Source organism: Nymphalis io, chromosome 14 (genome assembly GCF_905147045.1).
Source record: "Nymphalis io chromosome 14, ilAglIoxx1.1, whole genome shotgun sequence".
Lineage (NCBI taxonomy): Eukaryota > Metazoa > Arthropoda > Insecta > Lepidoptera > Nymphalidae > Nymphalis > Nymphalis io.
In genome coordinates this window covers 724286-752100 of record NC_065901.1, presented here as the reverse complement: position 1 = coordinate 752100, position 27815 = coordinate 724286, and the positions used below count along the sequence as shown (strand labels likewise).

The 27815-nt window shown below is 32.9% G+C and overlaps 6 protein-coding genes across 6 annotated transcripts in view; 3 read left to right on the top strand and 3 right to left on the bottom strand.

The window, feature by feature from the left end:
- LOC126773467 (voltage-dependent calcium channel subunit alpha-2/delta-3-like) overlaps positions 1 to 285 on the top strand; it is a 34257-nt gene extending 33972 nt beyond the window's left edge. Inside the window, exon 26 of the mRNA XM_050494419.1 lies at positions 247 to 285. Within this exon, the coding sequence (XP_050350376.1) occupies positions 247 to 285 (39 nt within the window). The remainder of the gene's footprint in view (positions 1 to 246) is intronic.
- Positions 286 to 3685: 3400 nt separating this feature from the next.
- On the bottom strand, positions 3686 to 12052 carry LOC126773351 (uncharacterized). The gene is made up of 12 exons (XM_050494244.1): positions 11648 to 12052; positions 11423 to 11574; positions 10681 to 10901; positions 10212 to 10361; positions 9608 to 9698; positions 8805 to 8907; positions 7598 to 7727; positions 6891 to 7301; positions 6623 to 6734; positions 6036 to 6136; positions 5728 to 5856; positions 3686 to 5639 (listed from the first exon to the last, which is right to left on the bottom strand). Exons 1-12 carry the CDS (start codon positions 11691 to 11693, stop codon positions 5555 to 5557), a joined length of 1731 nt encoding a protein of 576 aa, XP_050350201.1. The 5' UTR covers positions 11694 to 12052; the 3' UTR covers positions 3686 to 5554.
- Positions 12053 to 12622: 570 nt separating this feature from the next.
- On the top strand, positions 12623 to 15456 carry LOC126773462 (mitochondrial outer membrane protein SLC25A46-like). Its single transcript, XM_050494413.1, has 7 exons — positions 12623 to 13014; positions 13465 to 13562; positions 13683 to 13861; positions 14073 to 14129; positions 14199 to 14414; positions 14488 to 14698; positions 14894 to 15456. Exons 1-7 carry the CDS (start codon positions 12843 to 12845, stop codon positions 15182 to 15184), a joined length of 1224 nt encoding a protein of 407 aa, XP_050350370.1. The 5' UTR covers positions 12623 to 12842; the 3' UTR covers positions 15185 to 15456.
- On the bottom strand, positions 15443 to 15944 carry LOC126773463 (39S ribosomal protein L34, mitochondrial). The gene is made up of 2 exons (XM_050494414.1): positions 15811 to 15944; positions 15443 to 15730 (listed from the first exon to the last, which is right to left on the bottom strand). The coding sequence occupies exons 1-2, from the start codon at positions 15846 to 15848 to the stop codon at positions 15496 to 15498; spliced, it is 273 nt and encodes a 90-aa protein (XP_050350371.1). The 5' UTR covers positions 15849 to 15944; the 3' UTR covers positions 15443 to 15495.
- A 230-nt stretch (positions 15945 to 16174) lies between these two features.
- On the top strand, positions 16175 to 19358 carry LOC126773460 (protein AF-9). The gene is made up of 3 exons (XM_050494411.1): positions 16175 to 16362; positions 16480 to 16670; positions 16953 to 19358. The coding sequence occupies exons 2-3, from the start codon at positions 16487 to 16489 to the stop codon at positions 18986 to 18988; spliced, it is 2220 nt and encodes a 739-aa protein (XP_050350368.1). The 5' UTR covers positions 16175 to 16362; positions 16480 to 16486; the 3' UTR covers positions 18989 to 19358.
- Positions 19359 to 20034: 676 nt separating this feature from the next.
- On the bottom strand, positions 20035 to 24987 carry LOC126773320 (nonsense-mediated mRNA decay factor SMG5). The gene is made up of 4 exons (XM_050494147.1): positions 24701 to 24987; positions 22099 to 24355; positions 20895 to 21093; positions 20035 to 20818 (listed from the first exon to the last, which is right to left on the bottom strand). Exons 1-4 carry the CDS (start codon positions 24772 to 24774, stop codon positions 20373 to 20375), a joined length of 2976 nt encoding a protein of 991 aa, XP_050350104.1. The 5' UTR covers positions 24775 to 24987; the 3' UTR covers positions 20035 to 20372.
- Between the last annotated feature and the right edge of the window lie 2828 nt (positions 24988 to 27815).

The window sequence follows — 27815 nt, the reverse complement described above, 5'->3', positions numbered from 1 at the left end:
CACAATCCTTAGTTTGTTTTATTAAATATAATTATTTGGTTCGGAAATGTATTACATACTTATAGTGACAAAGTTAACACATCACCAAGCTGTCAACATTTCCTTGAGAACTTTAAATAGCTTTTAATTTACTTATGGAATGTTTAAAATTATAATTTATTTCAATAGAACTCGTAAACACATTAACATTTTAATTTCATTATAAATTAACAAGAAACGAAACGAAAGTGTGAAATATGTATAAAGGGACTAACTGAAGATATCACGGGATACAGAGACGAATGAAAGAGAAAAAACATTCGGTCACCCGCAAAAATGAAAAGAGAGGTGATGATATCAATATGTATGATCACCAGAAATAAACGTTAAATTATAAAATATTTTGTTGCTTTCATAGTTTTAAACATTTCCTTATTCAAATTCTATTGAAATAAATTTTACATAAATTGGTGGGTTACACTTAGGATAAATTAATGAAAATACTAACGTATAAAATAATTTAATCTGTATCAGGTTTCTAAAAGACTTAACTGGCGTTATATATATATATATTAAATATGTATTGCACTTATTCGTCGATTTAATTAATTTTGGAAATATTTATTAATTATTGTCAAATTAGTTAACATTTCATTCAATATGAATGAACGACTGAATGAATAATTATTATTTATCGGCTTGTAGAAATTGTAGCCACCACCACAATGTACTATTAAACATTGTACAGCGGGTGAATAGTTGATAATTGATTGCTCTCTTTCTATCATCAACAATTCGACATTCGAAAAAAGAATACAAAACATTTAATAGTAAGGAGATAATCGTAGTGTAGAAAGGCAATGACAAAATTTAACTTAACCGATATAATGTCCTACAGACCGATTTCGGCTTTCCTCTTTATTTCGGATTCCCTCACTCTCATAATCCGATGGGGCGGCAATCCGACACGACCGGAAAGAATTCTGGCGCAGAACCAACTTCTTTACATGCCTCGGCGCAGGAGTGTACACACTCCCAACTTCCAGACTCCGGGATGATACTGAAAATTTTCTGACAGGAAAACCCAATAACTTTTTATTGGCCCAACTGGGATTGAACCCAGGACCTCCGGGTCTGCGGCCTTACATCAAGCCACTAGACCAACGAGGCAGTTTTTTTTAAAGCAATATAATTAACATATAAAACTTGGCTAAATTCCATTACTGTAACCGAATCGAAGCCATTTTGATAGTCTATTTGGTTAACCTTTTAGAAACCTGACATTGACGTTTGCTAGTAAAATAGATTATCAATGATTGTTATATATATTTATCATTCTTTTTATCATCATTATTAAACAACACTTAGCATAATGGATGTTCACTCCTCATTATTATTCTTAGCTTTGCTTTGCGTTTCGTTAAGTATTCAAGTCATGATATTTAACCTTGAATTACTAGACAAGATTTTCCATTCAATTTCATCGTTCTCTATTTCGAAATACATTCAATTTAATAAGAGGTAAATTAAAGAGGCTAAGCATCTAATCGAAACTGAGCCTTTAACTAAAATATTGTTCATTTCAAATTCCAATTTAATTGGTTCTCAAATTTCTATTGACACAATCCAAATATATTAACAATGTAAACAGTATTATTTTTAAATATATTATGAATTACAGAATTTAATATTTTTAATTTTAATGTAACATACGAATGAAAGACACAAATACTAAGTACACAATATTCACTTCATTAAAGATCTTAAAAGTTGAACGTAATATTTAAAAATGCAATGAATGAATGATTTCATTATTTAAATATCGAATTTCATGAATATAAATATTATGAAACGTTACGGTTTTACTTATATTAATTATCGAGAAATCTGACATGTTTCGGGAAGATTTCGACTTGGCATTGTCGGAGATGTGGTTTTGACGCGTCCCCTCATAAAGGTATGAGAGTCGTAAGCTTGCTGTCATGTCGAGAATTCTTCGATAGAACGACTTAAACCGGACCATTTAATGAAGTAGTAAAATTGCATAATTAATATAATTATAATTAAATAATGAAATTGTAAAGAAAACATCGAACTCACTCGACCTTAATTCTAACGATTCCTTATATAATTTTAATAAAAATAGATTAGAATTTTCATGTTATACTTATACATCTTAAATTTAACGTTCGATAACTCTTAATAGTAGTGAAACTGTCGTTATCGTAAAAGTAAAATAAGTCGTGTCGATTTGTAATGAAAATATATTATGTTAGTAAAATTAAGTACATCGTCTATATCCATACTCATTAATATAGTGGCCATAGTGCCGATCCTGTCGTACAAAACATCTGAAGAATTTGACAGGAAAAGTATTGTTATCTCTTCCTTACCTGTCGCGTTAAAAAGAATAGCAAATCTTCTAATTTCCTGAGTCGATGCGATGCGCCACTTTCAGGTCAGACGTCAATCAGATCCCGAGTCAGCTCATATTTTAAGTCAGATACTAGCTTTCCATCGAGTGACTTGCAAAGTCAACAACACTTATACAGTTGTATAATAAAATATAGTTCTTTAAAATTGCTAGCGCGTTTAAGATTGTGGTTAATCATAGATACTAGCCCACTTACTCTTATAGTTCAATAGAAGACAGTTCAAGCGCAACGGTTTACATGCTCATCGAGGTACGGGAGTGTAATGTACACCTCCCAAACTCAGGACTGCTACTGAAGATTTCTTGACCAACAATCGAACGGGCCAGCTAACATTGACGAAGCAGGTCGTGTACAATAGAATCGGCCCAACGCCTAAAGCTTAACATTATACTCGAACAATAACGTAATCTATCATTCAAACATTACATGGAATTATATCGAACGCTATTAAAATATAATGTTGAGCTTCTACAATTGGGACATCGGATATTATCTCCCATCAAAAATATTATATTAAATTTATATATGTATATTATTTCAACATCTCCTGAATGCGTCTCGATCAAAACTATTTATAGAAAAGATTAAATTCTTGAATGTCTACCTAACTAGTTTGTAAAAACATGAATTCGATCTCAACATCGGCGTTTCCTTGTAATAATTTCATAATTTGGCACCATTTATTCTATTTTAACACTAAGAACATCTAGCATTTTAAATTCATCAAACTGTAATACCTAGAGGTCTAGAAAATTATTTCGATAGGATCGAATTACCGCTGCTCGATAAATGCGTCTTTTACATCGAACGACAAATTTCAATTAAAAAAAAATTGACAACATACTTTATCGTATTGATCTAAATAAAATAAATTTTACAGATAAAATTATGAATAATATCATTTTTGTAATTGTGCGTTCTTACGAATATAAATATAGAACACACGCGACCATCCAAAGCGTAAGCAGCACTAATTAAAGCGACTGCAATAAGACATCTCGCTTAGACACATACGTGTGTCTTTGACTTTACTATGAATACGATGAAAACAATTAGATAAGCGCAACCAAAAAAAATCTCTCATTATATCAAATGAAATGTGCACAGAACTTATAAACATTTTCTCGTAACAAAATGAGTCGGTGATATTTTAAAAATATTATGTAACCTTAAAGACGCATTAATTGCAACTTTCCTTGGACTAATAAAATACGATAAGTACATTTAATTTTTTTTACATTATTATTGTGAAAAAAAAACAAAATGTTGACACACTTAATTTTGTCGACATTTATATTACATCTAAAAAGTGTAATAATATATTTGACTTAAAGAATCTAACATTTAATGTCATAAAAAAAACGAATTAAAATAATTTAAACAAAAAATAATAAATTCAAAAAAACCATCTTTGGTAAATAAAAATATGATAAACCTAAATAAATAACAACAAATAATTAAGTAACCGTGATTATTTCAAGTAAATAAGCGATTCGCCAAGTTATACTTGGCAAAAAAACAATATGTTATTGTAAAGTGAATATGGCTTTCAAATCAGCCAAAAAATTAAAAAAAAAGAGAGTCCACGACCCTTTATATAGAATAATCCATGATAAACTAAAAATATCTACGTTTATCTAACATTCATTATTGTATTGTCATGGTACGTAATACAACATAGGATCACATCAAAATAAATAATATACAAACTAACAGCAAAATATTCACACTGAATGTGTAACTTTGGCTTCATCATAGAAATTATTAAATGGTTTATATTTTTAATAGTACTTCTTATAAAACCTTTTAGTTCCTGGTGTCCTGGTGTGTAACTTGCATTCATGTTCGTTAACAAATACGATTATAAACGTAATATTTAACCTCAAATACATACAAATATGACACAAAGCGTTTTTAAAACAAAACAAAAAAAATCTTTGGTAAGATTATGTCACTCAAAAGAGCTAAATAATTTTATACTAACTTATAAATAGTTAAACCATCTTGTGCAAAAAATATCAAACGATTGTGATGTTTAATTAATATATACGGAAATGTCTTGATGTCAATGTGTTTGCAATTCTTCAGAGTCACCATTACACAAAATAGTAACCTTTTATTCACGACTTTTAATATAATATGATAGGTAATGTCCGACCGTTAATAGAATGGCTTTCTGACGGCTCCGCGACCGAATGGACGATATCGGATAAACGATATAACTTTGTAATGGCGAAGAATTAACGTGAAAAATATAATCGTTCATAAACTTATATAATTATCGTAAACTATATTATTACGTTAACTTACAATCAATGCCATTATTTAGCGCTAAATTTAATTTTAAATAAATACAGCGCTTGTACAAGGTTATATCAATTTGTTTACATCTGTTTTTTTGTAGTGTGTCATGAGCAACTGACAGACGTTTTGAACGCATTCTCTTAACGACCGGACTATACAGAACCTTCGTCACTAAGGCGAGTTGAAAATTGTCATTTTTTTTAACTTTAGGGAATGTCATGTATTGTAACCTATCCTTAAATAATATTTTTTCAAAATGAAGAAAATACGTTTGTTTCTAAAATAATTATCCTTGCACTTCAAAATTAAAAAGAATAACTCGATCGGGCGCTAGTGTATTACATAATGTATGTAGAGAAGTACTTTTCAAGAAATATTAACGCAAACATATTTTCTCACAACCACATGCAATGTAATGCAACAGAATAATTATCATTTTTATCTTTTGTCAAAACGAGAATACAGAATAAATAATAGTTTTACTAAAACAATTTGTTCTTTTTTTAAAGCAAAATACACCTACACCGATGCAATCAATCTAAAAGTTTAACAAATAAATTACTGAATAACAAAAAAATATAATGAAAAAATATAAACGCCGGCGCCACACATTTGAAAAACGTCTACAATTAGGAGGTTTACACATCGAAACGTCTCCGTTGCTTGTCAATAGATAAAGAGATTCAGATATAGTTATTAAAATATTTGCACGAATGGTTGCACTCGTATAGCGCCGGTGTAAATAACAAAAATTATATATGACAGTTCGATAATTGCTAGTCACTACATTAAAGGGCTGTTTCTCGGTCGATGTCCATACATCGGTTCATTTCGTTTCATTCTTCTTCAGATTCTGTATCAGAATCAGGTATCGTGTTGAACCAGTTCTCCCGGTTCAATGGATTGCCCATCGTGGTTCGACTACGAATAAAACGGTACGATAATTAACACCACATTATATACAATAATACTACCTACGCTCGTTTGTATGCGTGTGTGCAGTACGTACCCGTGGCGGGTGACGGGCTGCGGCAGCGTGGCGGTGGCGGGGGGCGGCGCGGGCGGCGGGGGCGCGCGGCGCTGCAGCGTCTGCGTGCCGCCCCACCCCGCACCCTCTGCTCCTCCGCCCTCCTCCCAACTGAGCAGCACAGAGAAAGCTGTTTATAGCATGGATTAAAGACTTCCTAAATGGTTTTGTTTGAACTTCCTCAATTAATTAAGACAGTTTAGGAGGAAGAAAAAACATCTAGGAAAGTGAAACTAAGAACTTAACTCAATTTTAGATAACATGTAAAAATATATAAACAGCTAGCATACCCTGAATTGTTATTGGTAGAATGGCAGTTCTCGCACTCGCTGCGGTAGTCGTCCGCGTCCTCTGCGCGTGCGCTGCTCTCGTAGCTGCACACGCACGAAGGCTGACGGTACAGTTTAATATTTCATATACGACTTCCTACTATACTCTAAAAGCTCGACATGCATTTTACTCGACAAATTATTGTAATCATCATTTTAAAAATAAAAACGCCATCAAAATTAACAAGCTTGCAATAAAGTTCAAGGTCAAAAATATTGTATCGACTACAACGGTAAGATCCTAAAACCATTAAAAAACGTTTGTGCGCATAAAGCTCATTATTAAATTACTTTCGAAATCTAATATTTTGTCATTGTAAACATATATACTTGATAAAATAACCGCTGAGCGTCTTTCGTCGGTTCATCTCAGCTCTGAGGTGCTTCTTTCCGAAAGAGTGGTAGATTTTTATTAAATAATAGGAAAGTGTTGCTTTAATGTTTAATAAAGATTTTTGATTTGATTTAATCTGATTACACAGGATTTCATACACAGAACAATGTATATTGACAATGTTTTATAAAGTCTTGACTTATAACAATGTTACCTTGTCTACGGTGAGAGGAAGAGTGGGGGGCGCCTCGGGTTGCTTGGGCTTAGCTTCCTGTTCTTCGCTGTGTGCGCGCGGTCTGCCCACAGTGCGCACTGACGATGGACTCCTGGATGTACATATGGCAGACTATTAACGTAGCGAACAGTAATGGGTTCGTATCTTAACTTGAATTTCAGCAGTGGTGCACGCATCACTGCTGCATTTTATTTTAATACAAAACTTGTACGCAAGTGTATATCGCAAATATAAGTATCACACTCACGTCGCGTTGTCGTCGGACTCCGCTGCGAGCGCGTGTGGGACGTGCGGCGCGAGGGACGCGTGCGAGGAGAGGGACGCATGCGAGGCGAGTGTCGCGTGCGAGGCGAGAGTCGCGTGCGAGGCGAGGGTCACGTGCGAGGCGAGCGGCGCGTGCGAGGCGAGCGGCGCGTGCGAGGCGAGCGGCGCGTGCGAGGCGAGCGGCGCGTGCGAAGCGAGCGGCGCGTCGGGCGCGGACGCGATGTTGAGGTTGCGCGGCACGCTGCGGCCCGAGTGCACGCGCTCGATGCGCTCGCCGGGCCGGTGGAAGGAGCGCCGCACCTCGCCCGCCAGCGAGCGGTCCGCGCGCGTGAAGCCCATCGCCTCCAGCGTCGACGTGTCCACCGCCGTCGAGATGCGCGGGATCGTTCGGTGCCTGCGCAGCATGACAAATGGTGACCTCGAGCACCATGGTCGCTAGTGGTAGGCAAGCTAATATTGCGATTTGACGTTTGTTCCAACTCTCAAAAATACGACGATACTTCCACGCCGAGTAATGGCGTTACAAGTATGTAAATGCAAAAACATACTGTGTCGTTTACAGCAACAACTATAGCTTGTCCGCGTTGCGAGTCTTGCGCGTAATCGCATTGTACAATTTGCAAGTATCAAGTCAAGGAGTTGGAGGAGAACTATGAACGCGTATACGAGCAGCGCGTGCGGCTCACTCACAGGGCGGCGTGCGTGGCGTAGAAGCCGGGCACGTTGTGCGGCCGCTCGTGGTCGTCGCGCGGCACGCTGAGGCGCGCGCTGATGGCGCCCAGCGAGCCCGTGAGCCGCGCGCCGCCCCCCACTGCGCCCACTGATATTGTGACGTCACATTACGACAACTTACTCACTGACTTATTATAATTATTACATACACTATATATTGTAAATATTCGTATGTACAAGGTTGCGGCTGCGGTGCATTTATATAGCGTACTGCAGTCTGCACCAAAGCCGCGTGTGAATCGCAAATCCCATATTGAATATTAAGAAACAGCTTCACAGTGCGTGAAACTATCATTATAATTCACAATCGTATGGAGTACTGTTACTAGGCTTAATTTCGGGTCATGTAGCTCTGTCGTTCGAAAACAAAATATTCGGAATGACTACGCAAAATGATCGTTTAAAAATAAAAGTATATTTTATTAAACATAATTTTTTAGCGATATCAGAAAAGAGTTTGACTTTTAAAAATAGACCCTTTTTTAATTTTAAGTAAATATGCACATTTTTTCAAAGTATAACAACTTTAAATCAACAAGTAAACAAAGAATCGTTAACCTCAAAAAAGACGAACGTCAATTACATGAGAACAACATGACATAAAGTTAAATATAATAATGGTCGCCATATAGGTCATGTCATAAGTATTAATTTTCCAAAATGTTACGTGTGAGAGGATACTTGAACTCGTTAATTGAGCTTACATTTTTTATAGTTGGTAGTGATTTGTTATAAAGTTTTACTCCTTCAAACGAAGCCGAGATGGCCCAGTGGTAAGAACGCGTGAATCTTAACCGATGATCGTGGGTTCAAACCCGGGCAAGCACCACTGAATTTTCATGTGCTTAATTTGTGTTTATAATTCATCTCGTGCTTAACGGTGAAGGAAAACATCGTGAGGAAACCTGCATGTGTCTAATTTCATTGAAATTCTGTCACATGTGTATTCTACCAACCCGCATTGGAGCAGCGTGGTGGAATAAGCTCCAAACCTTCTCCTCAAAAGGGAGAGGAGGCCTTAGCCCAGCAGTGGGACATTAACAGGCTGTTACTGTACTGTACTGTAAACGTTATATCTTTTCGTGCATACTCAGTTCTAATTTATTAAATAATATTATTAAATTTTTAACTATACTAAACATATATTTGGTTAATATTTACGTACTGCTTGGAGCCAATGGATGAGGGATGATAGATGCGTCTCTCACTTCAGGTGGATGTACGGACTGCAGCAGAGGAGCGTTGTAGCAGTTTTGTGTATTCGCAATCTGCAATCATATGCGCGCGCTTACCGGCGTCTATCTTTGCAAATGAATTATGATACCTGGCCGATTGACGATTTTAGTCCGAATTTAGACTGTTATATGTTTAGTCATTACATAGAATTGTCACCACGATAAGCTTGTGGCTTCTGTTACGATTGGGGACGGCAATAGCCCAAGGGGTCAGAATTATTTTCTTTATAAATCATCCATCGATAGGACTAGTCCCTATTAACCAACTAACCAGGTTGCAAATAAAAATAATTAGGAACAGTGACAACGGGACTGCTGGAGTAAAGACAAATAAACAACTTTAACATTTAATCGACGCGACATCATTGGTCGAGAATCGAGATCTTGGATAATCTATGGTATTCACTATGGATTCGCGATTAAATTGCGTTTTGAATGTCGACGAAGTATGCTATCGGAATTTCAGCACTAAAATTAAAGTGCATAATATTATTTATATGGAATAGCGCTGTATTACAAATAAATATATGTCGATCACGATCTTGTATCGCATAATATAGCAGAGATATTAGAAAATCTCAAGCACCATCAAAGTCAAAGGCTTGTTCATTCCTACAACTTTGATTGGAATAGGATATTTTAGGTATTTATCGAACAAACATGAATTGATCTTTCTCTTAAAAGTAAGTAAGAAGTTTTGTGTCGATTGTGCGTTAGTATCGTGCGTACTGACCTGCGCCACGGGCCGCGGCATGTTGTAGGCGTGCGAGGCGCACACGTCGTCGCCCGCCGCGTACGTGCGATGGTACGACTCCGTGCCGACTCTGACGACCGAGCGACTTGATTTGTATAATTATCACTTTATAAATAACTTACTACTTAAAATATCTAGTCTCAGCTACTTCAATGGGTGATGTTGACCTATAATGCTATTATTGATGACGTTCAAATACCGGTTCATCGTGCGAATGAAAGTAATTCAATTTTGCGGTCAAGAAAATATCAAGAAGTGGTATAGAGGGTAAAATTTACAATTACCAGGACCTCAGGAAACATAGTGTGCCTGAGTTTGCGCACATACTTGTACACTCATCAAATATATATGTATCGGTATGTACCGACCGAAAAATGTTTCTGACTTAGACAAAAACCTTAACCGACGCGTATGACGACGTACGATCTCGTGATGTAGGGCATTTCTGAATTTAAGTATTTAAATTTTTTTTGTACTCAACTCCTTAATGTTTTGCGTGTAGGAACGACAGGGAGTGAAAGCTTTACTTGCTCATTGTGGTATAATTCCGAGATCGAAAATAATTTGAAAAATTGTATTTAACCTCATAGGGTCAGAACGACACTGCGCCATGGCCTCCTCGTAGGGCGGCGGAGCTTCACCTCGCGGCAGGTAGTTAGAGGGAGGCTTCCACGCTCCCATTGGCGCCGTCTCGCAGCTCCCGCCCATATAGCCCATACTGCCGCTTATATAGCTGAAGTCATAAAACGTTCAGATTTTAAGTTAGTTAAACAAATTATTTAGAATGTATCCATACTTGACCTTTTATGTAATATTTAGTATATTGTTTCGGTTTGAAGGGTGAGTCAGTCAATGTAACTACAGGCTCAAGGGTCATATTTCCCTAGGCAGATTAGCGATGTACGGAATGAATTAAAAAAAAAAAAAAATTAATTAATCTTACATCGCCAATTTTTATGGTCGGTGGCGACCACTTACCAGGTGGCCACCTGTTTTGTAGTCCGCCTACCAATTAAAAAAAAAATAGTCTAAATTTTTCTTGTCTATCATACCCAATACTCGTCAGACTCCTCTGATCTTCCGTGTGTGGTGGTCGACGTCGTTTCTGCTTTCTAACTCTGTAGACGACAAATGCTACAGTGAGCAGGACTATCGCCGCTGTACCACCGGCCGCTACTCGGACATTAGCCTCAGTACCCTCCGCGGGTTTTACTACATCGTCGAGACAGATAAATTCGCAGCACGTTGTACCCACACGAAATGAACGGCAATCCTGCAATAATTAATTTTTTATAAGGCCAAATAGTAAAGTAAATACCTTACACAAAAATATTATCTCGTTTTCTAATGAAATTACGTGAAATTTAACATGAATAATAATTATATTGATATATATAGGCAAATTTTTTTTTAGGAATCAAACATACCTACACAAGGTGTGTGTGATAATATGATGTTTGTGTCTACTGAGAGAAGCGGAAGCGACAAATACAACAAAGATAAAATAATAGTCCATATTCGCTATGTATAGTGTTGTTAATATACATTTTTGGCGCGATATTATTTTATCGATATTTTCTAGACGGACAAGCGTTTATCGTAACAAAAAAAAACCTTATAAAATATATGTAAATATGGCATATTAAAAATCTTTTCTTACAAATCATAATTCATTATTTGCATATGAAAAATTATATATTAATAACAGCTATCGACTAACTGCCAATTGTTATTTAAAACAATTTTTTTTTTGTAAATATATTTAACAGAAATGTAATAAATAAAACAACTTACCTGGGGTGGTGAACACAGAACAGCCTTACACACTTTGGGCACGCCATTGTCACAAATACATAACGTGCAAGTATCAGGGCCTGGAACATAGTGCATCCCATTTGTAATGAGCCTTCCCCTCAAATCGGTGCATTCTCCTTGTGCTGCAACACCTACAACACCCAAATCACATTGTAACACTCACTGGAAATTGTATTATCAATATAATTATTTTATCTCACTTACTATAAAAGTGTAAGGTCGATAGACACAACACTGCTTTACTAAACATTTTTGTTTTTACACCGACACAAATTTAACGTCAGCTCTAAGTCCACATTTTTAGGGCTTTAGGACTTTTGTCCTATTTATTTTAAATCGATAGTCGTTCGCTGACCGTGAGAAATCTTTATAAAAGATAGGGACAGACAGAAAATTGATCATGCGTCTTGAGCTAGGGTGGTACAAGTAGGTACTAAAGGCCTTTCGTTAAGCAATATTTAGTTCTGCTTTCTGACACACGGTGGCGCTAAAACTGATAGGCTTTATTAAGTTATTGTAAAATGTTACAAAGTACTAGGTATCAGTACTAATAGTTAAATGAAAATTTGATTCCATTTTTCGTGTATTTATTTTCTTTAGTATTTTACTTTCAATAATAAGTACGAAGTTTGCGTGACCAATACGTCAACAGGGTCACAACTCTATGAGCTAAGCTTATGTCACGAACGACGTTGTGTTTTAAAAGTTGCTATTTTATTATCTAAATTACTTTTTAATTATACCATCAAAAAACATAAATAAATATTAAAACAAAAGCTACATTATGACTATAAAATTGAAAACAATAATTTTAGACGTATGGATATTGCGTAAATTTGTAATTACTATCTAAATAGTAAAGTATAAATAACTCTGCTTTTAAGTCATCAGTCATTAGACGCTTATATAATTATATATATAATAATAATTATAAATATTAGCGACTAAGACTTAGTCTTTTTCCTTCTATGTTTCGTATGCTATATGTCAGTTCTTAACCAAAGTATACATTAGCGTATTGCCTTCATAACATATCAGTCAGCCCCTTTACTCTTTAAATCTATTAATCTTTCTGTTAAAGTAATTTCTTGTTGCCGATAGCCGTCTTCATTACAATCATAACCACTTACCACACATTAGAACAATATTTATTATTAGGATATTTATCGATATATACACCTATATGTCATCTGTCAAATACAACTAAAAGAGACAGCGCAATTTTAACATTTTGAACATCACTATTGCTATAATTTATAATCGTTCAATTTTTTTCTTATTTATTTGTATAAATATTTCATAATACTGTTTTTTGTTATAACTAGGCGGAAATAAACTACTGTCGGCTGTTTGAAGAAATTTACCGAAGAATGAACTAATTGTTAGATAATTATAGAATATGGCTGGTTTTGGAGATCACCGTGGTTATAATCGGCCATACGGATTAGATCCTAATAGGGAGACTAATGATATTTACGATACCCGTTATCAACAAATTTACGGTTACCATACCCCCTTAACTGAAGAGTACCAAGGTCCGCCTTTGGTAATGGACGACGCTCCAGATGAAGGTATTTTTGTTATTTAAACAACATTTTTAGTATTATTTATTAGCTTCGCACTAACAACCTGTATCAAAAATTACTGGTGGTAGGGCTTTGTGCAAGCTCGTCTGGGTAGGTACCACCCACTCATCAGATATTCTACCGCAAAACAGCAATATTTGATATTGTTGTGTTCCGGTTTGAAGGGTGAGTGAGCCAGTGTAATTACAGGCACAAGGGACATAAAATCTTAGTTCCCAAGGTTGGTGGCGCATTGGCTATAAGCGATGGTTGACATTTCTTACAATGCCAATGTCTAAGGGCGTTTGGTGACCACTTACCATCAGGTGGCCCATATGCTCGTCCACCTTCCTATTCTATAAAAAAAAAAAATATGATACAGGTATTATTATGCAAAAATAAGATAAGTTTAATCTAGAAGGATTTAAAAAAAAATAAAAAAATATGTTCTTTCAGAAACCAATACCTATGTAACAACAGCAATAAGTGTCGCAAGTCTTGTAACCGAAAATTTATTAAGTCATCCATTTATCGTACTTAGAAGACAATGTCAGGTTCGTTCTTATCAAAATTCTTTTATTTTATTTATAAAAATATTAATCCCATGCCCGATAAACTTGTGCAATTCTTAAAAGTAACTTTTATTACTTAAATAATAATAATTTTATACATAGGTACACAACAGCTTGAGGAACTACCATATTGTGCCGTACACTCTTCTGCCAGTGGTGGTAAGACTACATAGAAGGCAGGACTTCACCACACTATGGAAAGGAATTGGCTCCACATGCATTGTAAAGGGCCTTAATTTGGCTGTTGAAGATGTGATAACAAAGGGAACAGGGTGGCCAAAGTTGGTAGATATATCTATCTAATGCAGTATTGTATTTAAACTCTTTTTAATTTCATTTTTAATATATTTTTATTATAACTTTCTAATCTCCACAGAAATGTTCTCCAAGCCTTTAGTGTATCTTTCTATTATTTTAACCAAGTTGAGTAGTTTGATGTTCGTTTATTATAAGAAATATTTTTATATAACTATTTTCTGTTGTCATTTGCAGAGAAATTGGAAAGTGCAGCTCATTTTTACAATTTTTGCAACACCTGACATTAAAATGGTAACAAATAATTAATAATTTTATTGATATATCAATATACAATGTATTGATTTTCTAACATAATTTCAGTATAAGTATAGCACTTGTCACTCCTTTCTACTCCGCTAGTCTTGTAGAGACCGTTCAAAGTGACATTGCTAGTGATAAACCGGCTTTATTGGATGTATTCAGAGAAGGTTTTGTGCGTATTCTGGAATGGGGAACACCGAGTCGTGGCCGAATGCTACCGATATGGGCTATTGTATTGCCAACAGTCTCTCTTGGAATTTCGAAATATTTTGCCCAGTGAGTTATTTGACATTATATTTTATTTACATTTATGACAATTTATATTGACATTTTTTGGTTTAATTTTCAGTATTATATTAAGAAATATAACAGTAAGAATCTTGCGCTTCCAACAAAGGCATAAACATGAGTTAAATGATTCTTATAATGCCAACTATTCTAAGAATGCACAAAATCCTCTAATAGAAGATTTGAATTTAAAGGCAAATATTTTCTCCTTTATAACCATGGAAATCTTATTCTACCCCATTGAGACTATCATACACAGACTACATATACAGGTATGCTGTAAAAAAATCAACCTATATTATATATTTTATTATTAATAAAACTCAAAATTTCTGAACTTTCTTATAGATCAGTTAATTCCTAATAATAACTCAAAATCACTTTTGGGAAATTTAAAATAAAGAGTTCTAAATGATGAATAATAAAAGTTGCAATATATGTAATTGAATATATAACATTATTTTTAGGGAACAAGAACAATAATAGACAATTTAGACACAGGGTCATCTGTGACCCCTATACTAACAGGTTACCAAGGGTTTATGGATTGCTACAACACAACCATTGCCAAAGAAGGCTTAGGTGGCCTATACAAAGGTTTCGGTGCCCTAGTGCTCCAGCTTGCTGCACATTTAGCTATTATAAAACTAACAACATTAGTAGTATCAGAAATGTCTAATCTCCTTAAACCAGCTAGCACTCCAACTAATTCAGAGGATTCTGCTGTTCATTCACAACAAAAGTATTTGTTCAATTGATTTAAGACTAATTATGAAAATGATCAGCGGCAAATTGATATACGGTCCTGATATACACCTGGAAGTTATTAAATCTACATTGTACAAGTAAATTGAGTTTACTCTTTTATTGTTTTAAATAATTGTGATTATATTTTTTTTATCTTAAAGTAGATCAAAGATATCAATAGATAAAAAGATTTTTTTGTAAATTTGTTGCTTAGATTTAAGAAAAATGGCTAAGTTTTAATTTAACTGTTAAAATGAAAATAAAACACATATTATTTATTTTATATTATTTCTACGATTACACCTACCCTTACTAAAACAAATCAATGTGACAATACGTGTCGGCCTTTTAAGAACCTTCTCATAATAATTCTTCGACCATTCGGCGTTGACATTCTAGCATTCCAGCCATGTCGACGAACTCTTCTTACTTCATTTGGACGTGGAAAATAACATCTTACCTTTGTTCTAATAAGCGATAACAAGGGATTTTCGGGTTTTACTAAGCTGGTAGTTGGAGAAACGTGTCCGAATGACTGTATGGTTTGGGTCACGCATCTGAAAATTGGGAATGAAAGATCAATCAAAATAATAACTCATTTTTCTAATGGTTACCTATGGTTGGTAATTTAACCTACTTTAAAGGTTGAAGAACAGCTGTCATAAACTTAGACATGCTTATTGCTTGAATATGTTTACTATAATTGAAATGAATAAGAAATTTAACTCATTCCTCTAAGATTAAAAAACCCAGCCTGACTGACAATTTTGACACTAGAATTTTCACAGATTGAAAACTCGATCTATGGTACACTTTTAGACCGGCCCTACACCTTATTACAACTTTTTTTTATTTTTCTCGATATTTTCTTTAATAATTGTATTACTAATACCTAATGCCACATCGCAAAATTAAAAAAAAATTAACATTCTTGAAAACATGGCCACACCATTGAAAATAAAGGTTGTGCTAATTTGTGACATGTGTAGCGGCGGATTATTTTTGTTATTTTGAATCGAACGCACCTCATACACCAATGTCGATATGAAATTGAATATGGCGGACAAAAATAACAAGGGCGCTAAAAGATTATTTTCGTTATTTAATATAATTTCAGTTCAGTGATTATAAAACTATTATTACTAGTGATATTTAGAAATTTATTTAATCTAAGCTGTAAATAATACCTGTAAGTAGTTAAAATGGGATTAAGTCATTTTATATTTAGTAGTTGTTTTATTTTTTAATGCGTTGAGATTGATATATGAACTTCTATGTTAAATACAGTTTTCTTAAACATTTTTAGATCCAAAATGTCGGCAGTTAGAGTAAATATAGAAATCGGACATGAAGCTTCATTGAAATCTAAGAAAACCTCTGAAGGCTTCACTCATGATTGGGAAATTTTCGTGCGCGGTCAAGAAGGCGCTGAGATCAGTCACTTCGTCGAAAAAGTGGTTTTTAAACTACATGAAACGTTTCAAAAACCAAGACGAGGTACCCAATTTCTACTTTTATGCAACTTTATCTCTAGTTTAAGTAAAATATTTAACTAATAACACCTGCTCCTTTATTTTGTTAAAGTAAACAAGCTGAAATGTTTTTTTTTTAACTTTATTATTTGAATTAATATACAATAACTGTCAATACATGAATCTATTGATAACAAAAATATGGAAAGTAAATTTGTTTCCACATGCATATTTTTACTAAAATAATAGTTACTAATATCAAAGATATCATATATGTTGATAAAACATTGTATCATTTTTTTTTCAGTTGTAAAAGAACCTCCTTTTTCTATTAAAGAGTCTGGCTATGCAGGATTTAATCTACCAATTGAACTATATTTAAAAAATAAAGACGAACCTAAGAAAATAACTTTTATTTATGATTTGACACTACAGCATGGTGGATTTTTAAAAGATAGATATATTTTTGAAAATCCTAATGAAGAGTTTAAGCGAAGACTTTTAAAAGGAGGTGGAATGATTGTTGACAAAAATGCTTTTTACACCAATCCCGACCAAGAGAGTAGAAGTAGAGATTCATTTACTGATGAAAAGCCACAACTTGTCAGTAAACCTAAGTTATCATCAGATAATAACAAGAAACATAAATCAAAAGAGTACAAAGAAGAACCTAAAACTAGCAGTTTTGAAAACTTATTTGGGCCACTTATTAGGAAACCACCAAAAGTGTCACCAGATCCTAAAAAACTTGAGAAGAATTTGATATTGGCAAAATCAGATAAAAAAGATAAAGAAAGGTCAAGCTCTGATAAGAAAACAAAACATGAACATAAAGAAGCAAAATCTGATAAGTTAAACATTAAAGAAGAAAAACAAAAAATTGAAAAATCTAAAAATCATAACAGAGAACAGGAGAGGATTAAAGAGAAGGCATCTAAAAGACAAAGTGAAAGGCCACCATCTCCTGAACCACCAAAGAAAAAATGTCCAACTCCAAACAGAAAAGTTCCGAGTCCTGTGCCTAGATCTAGTAGTGCATCTAGTATGAAAGAAGAATATAAACCATCAAAACATATTGCTGAAAACTTTGAACAAAAGAAAATAAAATCTGATGAAAGAATACCCGAGATTAAAATAGAAAAAGATACAAAAGAAAAAAAGAAAAAAGAAAAGAAGAGCCATGATAGAGATAAAGAAAGAAAAGAAAAGAAAGATCATAAGAAAGAAAGTCACAAAAACAAAGATTCTCCGAAAGAGCCATTAAAAGAATTAGTTAAAGAAGTAACAAAACCTAGAGAAATAGTTAAAGAAAAAGAATTAAATAAAAATTCTCCTATAAAAGAAAAATTATTAAAACCAGAAAAAACGAAAGAAAACTTGCGAAAATCTCCTCAGTTAGATATTCCTGAGCGTCATGAAAATCACAAGTCTAAAGATAGAGGCGAGCCAGAAAGGAAACATAAGCACAAGAAAAAAGACAAAAAAAGAGATGAATCTAAGGAAAAGCACAAAGAATCTAGCAAAGATAGAAAGCAAAAACATGAAAAAGTTCGGGATATAGCAATTGAAAAACCTGAAGTTATAGAACTCCGGGAAACTCCAATACAAAAAGAGCGAGCTCTACCTGAGCCAGCTTCCCCTATATCTATAGATACTGCATCTCAGTGTAGTTCTAAAAGTGGCCTTAATAAAGTTCTTCTTATTGGAACAGAAGATATTAACAGCAGCCATTCAGATTCCGAAGGTTCTATGATAGCAGATGAGGAAGATATGAAAGTAAAAGTGGAAAATCCGTCACCAAAGCTTGTCAAACGAGAACCTTCTCCAGAACCTGAACCAGAGCCTGAGCCGGAGCCTGAAATTGAACCAGAACCTGAGCGAATAGTTGAAGTACCTCCAGTACAACCAAAAGAAAAATCAAAAAAACATAAGGACAAATCTAAAAGAGAAGAAAAACGACGGAAAAGAAAAGCTGCTGTGGAAGAAGATGCAGAGAACAGAAAAATTGCTAAGGCTGCTGATTCGGGACCCTCTAATAATGAAACTGAACATGGAGAAAGCAGTGGTTCTTTATCAATAGAGACCAAAGTACAAGACAATGGAGTCTCAAGTAGTTTGGGTGAAGATGCTGAGCCAGGAGATTTATCACCTGACTACATGGTACAATTGAGAGGTTTGCAGCAACGCATAATGACAATTAAAAACAATGAAGATCTTGAAAGGGTTGTGAATCTCATAGCAGAGACCGGCAGATATGAAGTAACTACTCAAACATTTGATTTTGATCTATGTTTATTAGATCGTTCAACAGTGCAGCAGCTAATACAGCTTGTGGGTTGCTAGCCATCAAAAGTGGACCTTATTAGGGCATATGTAAATATATGGCTTAGTACGCAATAGGACAGTTGTACAATATGAACTATCATCTACCTTAAGCATAAGATTGATAAATTTATGATGATTTTGCTCTTTTAAAAACTAAAATTGCTATTAAATAAAGTGCATTTGCATGTAGAACTACTTTTAAGCATAAGAAATAATCTCAAATGTTCTACTATCAACTATTTTATGTTCTTATATTTTAATGGAGTTGTAAGTGCAATATTGTATATGTATAGGTTATATAAAGTTATAAGACTGTTAAAAGATTGTTAAAGGTGTTGTATATTTTGTACATTATATTGTATTGATTTATTATAATGTAAGTTAATTACTCGAGAGTTTTTAATTAACCTCCCTAAGTAAATGGGACTGAGAATATTAATGATTTGTATATATCACACTGGTTGTATACTTTTGCACCATAGATAGCTTTTACAAGGTAATGATACTTACAAGATACAGTGCTCGTCTTATAAACCTTTTTGTTTCTTTTTACTTATTATAATTGGCTTTGTAATTATTTTTTAAATGTTATTAAAATCGCAATAGAGAAGTTTTAGATAATACGACTTTTAAATCATTTTTATTCAGACTTAATTTAAATTTATGCTCATTTTTCAGTTATTTTTGATGTGAGCCAATGTAATTTATGTTTTGTTATGTAACTTATTTTTTTTTAATTTATCGCTTATTTTAGATATATATATATTTAAATAAAAATAGCATATATTAATACTTTTTGTTTCCAAACCCTCACATATTTGCATTTATAATCTATGATCTGAAGTATGAAGTGCTAATTTAGCTTACACGAGTGAATCGAATCAAAATAATTGTTCAAATTGCTCCATAGCAGTTTTTTTTTCTCAAAAGCAGATCATACAGCATCATTAACGTGATGCCTTTTATTCAGGAAAATACTATCCCTGTAAAGTTTCTAACTTTTTCTAATTTATTTTTGTGATTTTAAGTAATGGATTCTTTTTTCTAAATAAAATTCGTTTTGAGTTACAAATATTTATTATGATGACAGGTGAAAATATATATATCCAAATAATGAACAAATAAACTTGATCCCGATTATGTTATATAAAAAAATAACACCCAATAGTATATGTGGAAATGAATTAATTATGATTTAAAATGACAATGCTTGTTAGACAGGGGACAACTTGAATTCAACGTCGAATTATTTTCGAATCAACCGTTGCTTATGCTTATTATAACGCTCGCGTTGAGCGTGTACAAATCCCATCACTGAATGATAATGATTTGTTGGCCGTTTGAAGGGCATCGAGTCAATTCCCTTTCCAGCGATCGAGTCCTGAATGCGGAGTTTTCTCTTTCATCTCTTCTTGCCACTCTTGTGCATCGTCTGACGCCATTTCGTGTAGAAGTCTCCGATATACTGCACAGTGATGCCCGAGGCCTGCGCCGCACCCGTCAGACTGAACTCTTTGTAATGCTCATCACTCTTTCCCGGTTCGTTACCGACGAGCAATATTAATAGTGGAGCTGATTTACCGTGCACCGAATTGTCCGGGTCGCCGTTACCTCCTTGGTTTTGTTTCTCGTCGGCAGTGAAGTGATTGCAAAATTCCAATATTTGTATGAAATTGTGTACATGCGGTGGTGCTTTCCGCGGGTACTTCAACAGAGGCAGAGGTCTCGACTGACCGGGCCGCTGAGTTCGTAGGAACCGCGAGCCGCTCTTGAGTTGTATTTCAAGCCAACGGATGGCATCCCGAGCGGAACTTCGCTCACGCTTCAGCTCGTCTAGTTCCTGCAAGACTAAACATTCGAATATATCATTAACGATAACTGTAACTACTAATAACTTCTAAGTACGACATATATGTATACATACCAATGGTGGGGACGAGAAATATAAAATTCCGCGTGCGCAATAACTGTTTGATTCTTCGAAGGTGTTTGTAGAGGGTAGCGGTGTCCACAGCCAGCAGCGAGGGTACGTCTGTCTGCCCGCTACGCTCAAGCTCCCGCACTTGTGACGCCAGCCATAAACGGCCGAGACGACGTAGCAAGCCACTTTCACTGGTCTCCGTCTGAATAAAAAAAACAAATAATTATTTCCCATCTAATAACAGTATATATATCAACGCAAGGTACAATATGTATAATTAATAATTATGTTAAATTCTGGTTATTAATTAGTATTTTATTATTGAATATTGTGTAACATATAAAGCTGCCAGTAGAAACAAAACCGCGATGATGCATCATTATCTATATCAGTACCTACAATAATTATAGTTTGATTCCGGGTTTGACATAAATATTTTATCAAGCAAGTAAATTGAATTTGTTACAAAATATGACGACGCTTTAGAGTATTTTTATATTAAATTTAGACAATAAAACTATCAATTAAATCGAGAATTACTTCATCAATAATTCTGAAGTAAGCGATTCATAATTTCTTTAACATTATAATTTCATATACCAGGAAATAGCTACCAGCGTAAAATGTAAATAAATCATTTTCTGTATGTAAATCAAATTAATTTTAAATCTAGAATTACATGAAAGATTTTTTATTTTTATAACAATTTTTTTTTTTTTTAAATTAATAAAAAAAGAAGTCATGAAGGAATTTAGGCCTATCTCAAATACTAGCCTAACACACGAGACCTATTTCTTATAGTGTGCACACAAACATGTGGACTCCTTATCTCTCTCAAAGTGCAATGCGACGCCTATCCGACAAAACCGGAATATAATACAGCCAAGTTCTTAAACCCAATAAGAAAATGAGTAATGTCGTTTGTATTGGGTATGATACGGTCAAGAGTTATATTTCATCAACTCGACCACAAAAAGAGCAATCATTGTTTAGTTTAGAAGGTACTTCTCCTATTTACTATTTTTTTAACATCTTTTACAATCATTCACAAGAATAGAATTAATGTGTGTTTATACAGATATTTCTAAAAAAACTAAGGTGAAATCATTAATCTATACATCCTAATCCCTCCTGAAAAATGTGATTATACTTTGGCCTGAAACATCCGAATGAAACATAGATATAAATGTTATACATTTGTTCTTACCTGTTTCTTCGAATTCTGCCATTCTCTAACTTTCTTGTGGTTAATCTTCGTTGTCATTTTTGGAGGAAGAGACTTCTTAAAGTAGAATATTTTTAATGATCGATTGTATCTTATTCTAGGGATAATTTTTGCAATTTGATATCCAAAGTCAATAAAATTCAAAATACGGATGATATTTTCTTCGATCACTGTTGGTTTAGATTTGTCAATTAATTGCCATTCGGCAGCATCTTTATCAAATTTACAAATGTTGGTACCACGTAAGTTAATATCTTCAGGTAGTGGTATTGACTTATATTCAAGTCTTAGTCGTTTTGCAATTCTTTTAGCATAATCTAGAATTTTATACTCTGTACTTGTAATTATTTCATTTCCTTTAGTACTAAAATAGTAAAGAAAGATATTTAGCAAATCTACCACACACTGAAACAAAGCCTCTCCACTGTCTCCACATGACAGAATTAAGTCTTTCTCTGTGAGAACCCAGTCCTGCAATAGTTTTATGCTCGGTAAGAAGTTATCACCAAGTAAAAACTTTTCTATTTCTGAAACAATCACTTTATTTGTACAATCCAGAGGTTGTGTTGTGTCAAGATTTGTTGTATCAAGATTTTTAATTGTAACTTCAATATCAGCATTACTTTCTTTATTTCCGTCTTCAATACTGGTAGTATTGATATTTTCTAATTTACCATTAATTTTAACATCTAGTTCATTATCTTCACCATCATAAACAGAACCTTCACTTTTCGAATCATCATCTGATTGAAAGGGTGAATCTGAGGCATCTTCTTCTTCTGAATCTGATTTATCTGTGTCAACTCCGCTGCTCTCAGTGTCTATGTCACTCATATCTGAGCTTTCCGATGAAGCAACGCGACGTCTACGACGACGTTTCGTGACAATTTTTTTATTATTTTTAACATCACCATTTGTTAGAGTATTTATTTCTTCCGAGTTATTTTCCTTACTTAATTTTTCATCGTAGCAGTTTGTATCACCATTTGTCAAATTCTCTTCATTGGGCTCAGTTACAGTTTCTAAGTTTTTTTCACAATCTAAATCTTTTTCTATTTCTTTATTTGATATATTTTTTGGTATATATCTCGATTTATATTTATGGGCAGGATTTTTGAGGCCAAATGATTCCAACTTTTTTAAAAGCTTTTGTAGTATTTGAGATAAAAAGGCCAGTGTAAATGCTTTACAAGCAAAGGCTTTACTTTCATCTGAATCATTTAATTTGGCAATAGTGAATAAACAAATTTGCACAATATTATGAATGATACTCGCATTCAAATAAGATGGATTAACATTTTCTTCTTCAATTGCTTGAGTGTATTCATTGTAATTTTTGTTAATATCTGGTAGAGGCGTTTTCGTAAAATCCATAGCTATTTTAAATTGTAGAGCTATTGTATTACACTCTTTTGGGACATTATTGTCTTCTTTGCCTAAATACCATATTTCAATTAGTGTTAGAAATTTAGCAATGGTAATTTGCATGTGTTCAGCCTGGGTCATAGAATCAGTCATATTCATTGAATCACAGAATTGAGAATTTTTTTCAAATATTTTTGTCAAATTTCCTATTGCACCTTCAAAAGGCACCAAGGCGTTTAGACAATGAATGTAGTAACAAACCGAGTCCAAATTATAATTTTTATCCAGGTATAAATTACCTAACTGGTTAAATGGCATTCCAGATGTTAAATCAATCTGAGCAGCTTGTAGATAGTAACGAGCTGCTAAAGAAGAATCAAATGTATTAAATATTTCTACTTGGTATCGACTTAAATCCCCAAGATATATCAAACAGGAAAACAAGATTGATTTGCCTAATTCATAATATTGCTCAGGTTGTTGACTTTCCTGCACAACCTCTTCATTTTCTTCGTCAACTAATAAAGGCAAAAAGTCTAACTCTTTTAATTCTATATGCATTTCAGACTGCACTTTAGTCATAAAATGATGGAATTGACCAATCCCACATAGAATATGACTGAATAAATAGTTGTCACCGCCATTATCACTGGCTCGCAGTTTCTTAGAAACACTTACTGTATCATAATATACTTTACGCCAGAGAAGTTCAAGTGATTTTTTACCATAATTTTCTGGATCTAAAAAGAATAACTTCTCACAATAATCCCGTAACTTTTGACGTTGTGATTCAATGTCTGTGCTGAAAAGATCTGGGAGAACACGACATTCTGCTGTTGCCTCACTCAGGCGTCGGGCAATATCACTTACATATCTGAAATTACAAGTTAACAGCACATTTTTTTATTTAATACTAAGTTCAATTCATTTTACAATATAATACAAAGCATTCGAGAAGGAGCGTTGCAGTAACCTCACTTTTTTTTTAAATTAAAAGTATACTCTTGTTTTGTTACTCAATATTTATAATTTTAAACTGTATAATATGTAAGTGTAGTGACTATTTTCATGGATATGATTGTTTACCTTTCGAATACGTTTTATTTTAATCGAATATACAGTCAAAACATTTTTTACGTCACTTCATTATATGACTTATTATTATGTGCAATTATAACTAGAAGTTGGAACAGCATCTAATATCCTTATTTATTCTTACCGATAAACTTTTTTAGCACGTTCATTGCGCTCAGCTGTTTTGGATTCCAAATATTCATTGCATCCGTTCGTCATTTTCAAGTCATTTTACCACCTTGTCAAGATGTTGATGATAAAAAATCTTTAATATTTCTTCGACTGTCACAATTATTACCCAATGTATTCATTTCTATAACAACATTGCATCACTATGCAATCAATGAGATTTTAATCAATTTGTGATGAGTATGTAGGTAAATCTAGAAATCATTTTCTATTATTTCAGCTAAATAAATGACACATGACAAAATTAATAAAATTGTTCAACAGATTATTCAAAATAAATTAGGGTCGTATAATTTTAAGAAATTGATTTTACAGAAAATGCAAAAGATATCCTTTTAAAGTTCATTGCAATCAGAAATTTGCAAATCATAATAACTAAAAGCGATTGGAGAATGTACTTTGTTTTTCAAAAATTGTTGAAATCATTATAGATTAAATCTAAAAATTCTAAAGTAGAAAATTAAAAACTAAGAGCTATACATACTGACATTTAAAACCATTCTCAAACCTCTTCAAGCTGTTCATTTGTACTTTATTGGGGGTATGTGTATCTATCTCCTTAAATCTAAAATTATCTCTCTCTGAAATTAACTACCTGATAAAGTAAAATTTGTTTTATTTTGAGATATCCACTTTCTACTTTCAAAAATACGAGTAGGAGTTCTAATATTTATTTACCGGGTTTCAAACGATTCATTTTTTTTTAGTCTAATTCCATTGTCAATTTATATTTAAACTAGCCCTGTTGCTTCATTTGTGGTCGTGGATATAAAAATTTATTGTAATCTGGATCTTATTTCAAAGTTTTTAATCAAGATTCAAGATAAAAAACCTCACACTCTTAAAAAATAATACATAGCTTAATAATTTAGAATATATCTAATTTATTTATTTGTATTTATAAAATTTCAAACAAGTGTTTTTTTTTTGTTTTGAGCACTGTTTGAGCATGTTTTTCATTTTTCAGGTTTTTTTAAAGTTATTATTTTCATTTTAATCGTCAAAAACACGAGTATATTTTTATTTTTATACGAGTAAGTAGCAACCCTTACCATAGACTAAAACTATTTAATTAAAATAAAAACAAATAACAATTTATATCTTTCCAAAGATAATATAATAAAACATAGTAGTTTTATTAAATTATATGGATATAATTGTTTGTTTTTTATTTACATACTTACATAAGTAGCTGTAGAACGCATTATATGTAGTTTAGTTGTATATTATATTGTTTTCGATGTAAAAATAAAACAATAAAAAACGTAAACAAAAATAACAAAACAATATTCAATATTGTATATAAGCAAATAAGAGGCTAGACCAAATAGGTTATCGGTTATGAATGATTTGATTTGAGTTAATACAATTAATCGTGTTATTTATATACTTATTGATTCTGAAACACCGAGCTATCTAATATACCTAAAAAACAAAATACCAGAATTAAATGATGCTTAATTATATAAATATAATGTTATATATTGTGATTTGTGAGCTTCTACCAAATCTTACAGACTCAAATCAAAATAGATTTTTCTTTTATCCTAAATTATATACTGTTTTGTTTATCAAAAGTCTAATAATCTACTAAAATAATTTATTAAAATATTTCATCATAAAATCTAATGATTTAGCGGAATAGGAATGAGTAATGACTTTGACTTGTTTTGTACACTTTGTTTCGCTGCCATACTACGTCACAAAGAAGGTTTTTCGCCCACGTTCTAGAAACGATTTCACTGTCTGCACATAACTAACTAACCTATAGCTATTTCAACTATTACTGTGCCTTAGAAAGAGACAAAATAAATGTCGGTGAACTTCGTTGTTTGTCGTCAACAATATTGATCGTAATCATCTCCGTCTATATAAAGAATCGGAACGCTTAATGCGCATTTATTTTCAAATAAGGACTCAAATACGTGAGAACTGAGAAGTGAAAGATATTGTGATAAAATTAATTTTATGCTAAGAAGACATAGTTGATTAAATTTGGAATAGCATTAAAATAAGTGGTAAGTTTTATTAAAGGTATTTGTTTCAATTTGCGATACTAAATATTCGTTGGCGTAAGGACTCGATAAAATGAAATAGATACTATTCGGACCGCCATCTTGTCGAACATATTCTTATTTTCCGTAAATGATACTCTTTGTTTGTTCGTATTCATGTATATAGTTTTATGAAACTTAAATTACTAGTAACAAAAGTAGTATTACTATGATAAATTTAATTTTTTAGTACATTCATGTTTTATCTTGTTTTATGTTTTAGTAATGATTATTCTATTGACGCAACAAAGACCTTCAATGCACCATATATTTTAACTTGTAAAGCTGATATTCTATATCTAGATGATTTAATTAATAGAAATTTGTGTTTCAATATTGTTTTCAAAACTCTTCACATTTATATTTTTAACATTTTATGAAAGTAAGAACTTCTTTTAATGGCTCTTAGTAGGTAGTAGTAAAATACGTGTAGAAAAATTAAAATTTCTAATCAATTTATTTGTGCCATATATTCAACTTTTTTATGTAAATGACTCATTCTTTACTTCCTAGCTATTAACCTACATTTAAAACTAGGCCAGTGTCTTAATTTTTTATAACAATATTTTATTACTTTTAATAATGAAATAATAATAATGAAATGTACATTATAACTACTAGGAAAAATAAATTTGCTTATATAGGCATAATACAAATGAAATTCGAACCTTTATCTGTTAATAAGGTAAAAAAACGTGAAATACAACAATAACTGATCATGATAAATATAAAGAATTTCTTATTTTGATTATCACATGATAATTAGCAAATAGCAAAGTTATAATATAATATATGACATACAAAAAAACTTTGAATATATGATTTAATACTAGTTATATATATCATTTTGTATTCTGAAGATTAATATATGCTTGAATAAAGTAATATAATCATAAGTTTTGATGATTGATTTCTTGATATTACACAACATTCGAAACTTTGTAACTCACATTTTAGCCGAGTCCGAAGTCCTGTTATTCAATAATCATTAAAATAATATGTTGATCATTAAAAATG

Coding starts and splice junctions, on each gene's coding strand:
- LOC126773351 (XM_050494244.1), bottom strand. CDS start 11,693: ATGTTTAGTAAAGCAGTGTTGTGTCTATCGACCTTACACTTTTATA. Junction 10,902..11,422: donor TTCTGTGTTCACCACCCCAG/GTAAGTTGTTTT, acceptor TAATTATTGCAG/GATTGCCGTTCATTTCGTGT. Junction 9,699..10,211: donor TGTCGTTCTGACCCTATGAG/GTTAAATACAAT, acceptor CTCGGTCGTCAG/AGTCGGCACGGAGTCGTACC.
- LOC126773462 (XM_050494413.1), top strand. CDS start 12,843: ATGGCTGGTTTTGGAGATCACCGTGGTTATAATCGGCCATACGGATTA. Junction 13,563..13,682: donor TACTTAGAAGACAATGTCAG/GTTCGTTCTTAT, acceptor TTTTATACATAG/GTACACAACAGCTTGAGGAA. Junction 14,699..14,893: donor TACACAGACTACATATACAG/GTATGCTGTAAA, acceptor CATTATTTTTAG/GGAACAAGAACAATAATAGA.
- LOC126773463 (XM_050494414.1), bottom strand. CDS start 15,848: ATGTCTAAGTTTATGACAGCTGTTCTTCAACCTTTAAA. Junction 15,731..15,810: donor GCTGTTCTTCAACCTTTAAA/GTAGGTTAAATT, acceptor CCCAATTTTCAG/ATGCGTGACCCAAACCATAC.
- LOC126773320 (XM_050494147.1), bottom strand. CDS start 24,774: ATGACGAACGGATGCAATGAATATTTGGAATCCAAAACAGCTGAGCGC. Junction 24,356..24,700: donor CGTGCTAAAAAAGTTTATCG/GTAAGAATAAAT, acceptor TTGTAATTTCAG/ATATGTAAGTGATATTGCCC. Junction 21,094..22,098: donor GGCAGAATTCGAAGAAACAG/GTAAGAACAAAT, acceptor TTTTTTATTCAG/ACGGAGACCAGTGAAAGTGG.
- LOC126773460 (XM_050494411.1), top strand. CDS start 16,487: ATGTCGGCAGTTAGAGTAAATATAGAAATCGGACATGAAGCTTCATTG. Junction 16,671..16,952: donor GTTTCAAAAACCAAGACGAG/GTACCCAATTTC, acceptor TTTTTTTTTCAG/TTGTAAAAGAACCTCCTTTT.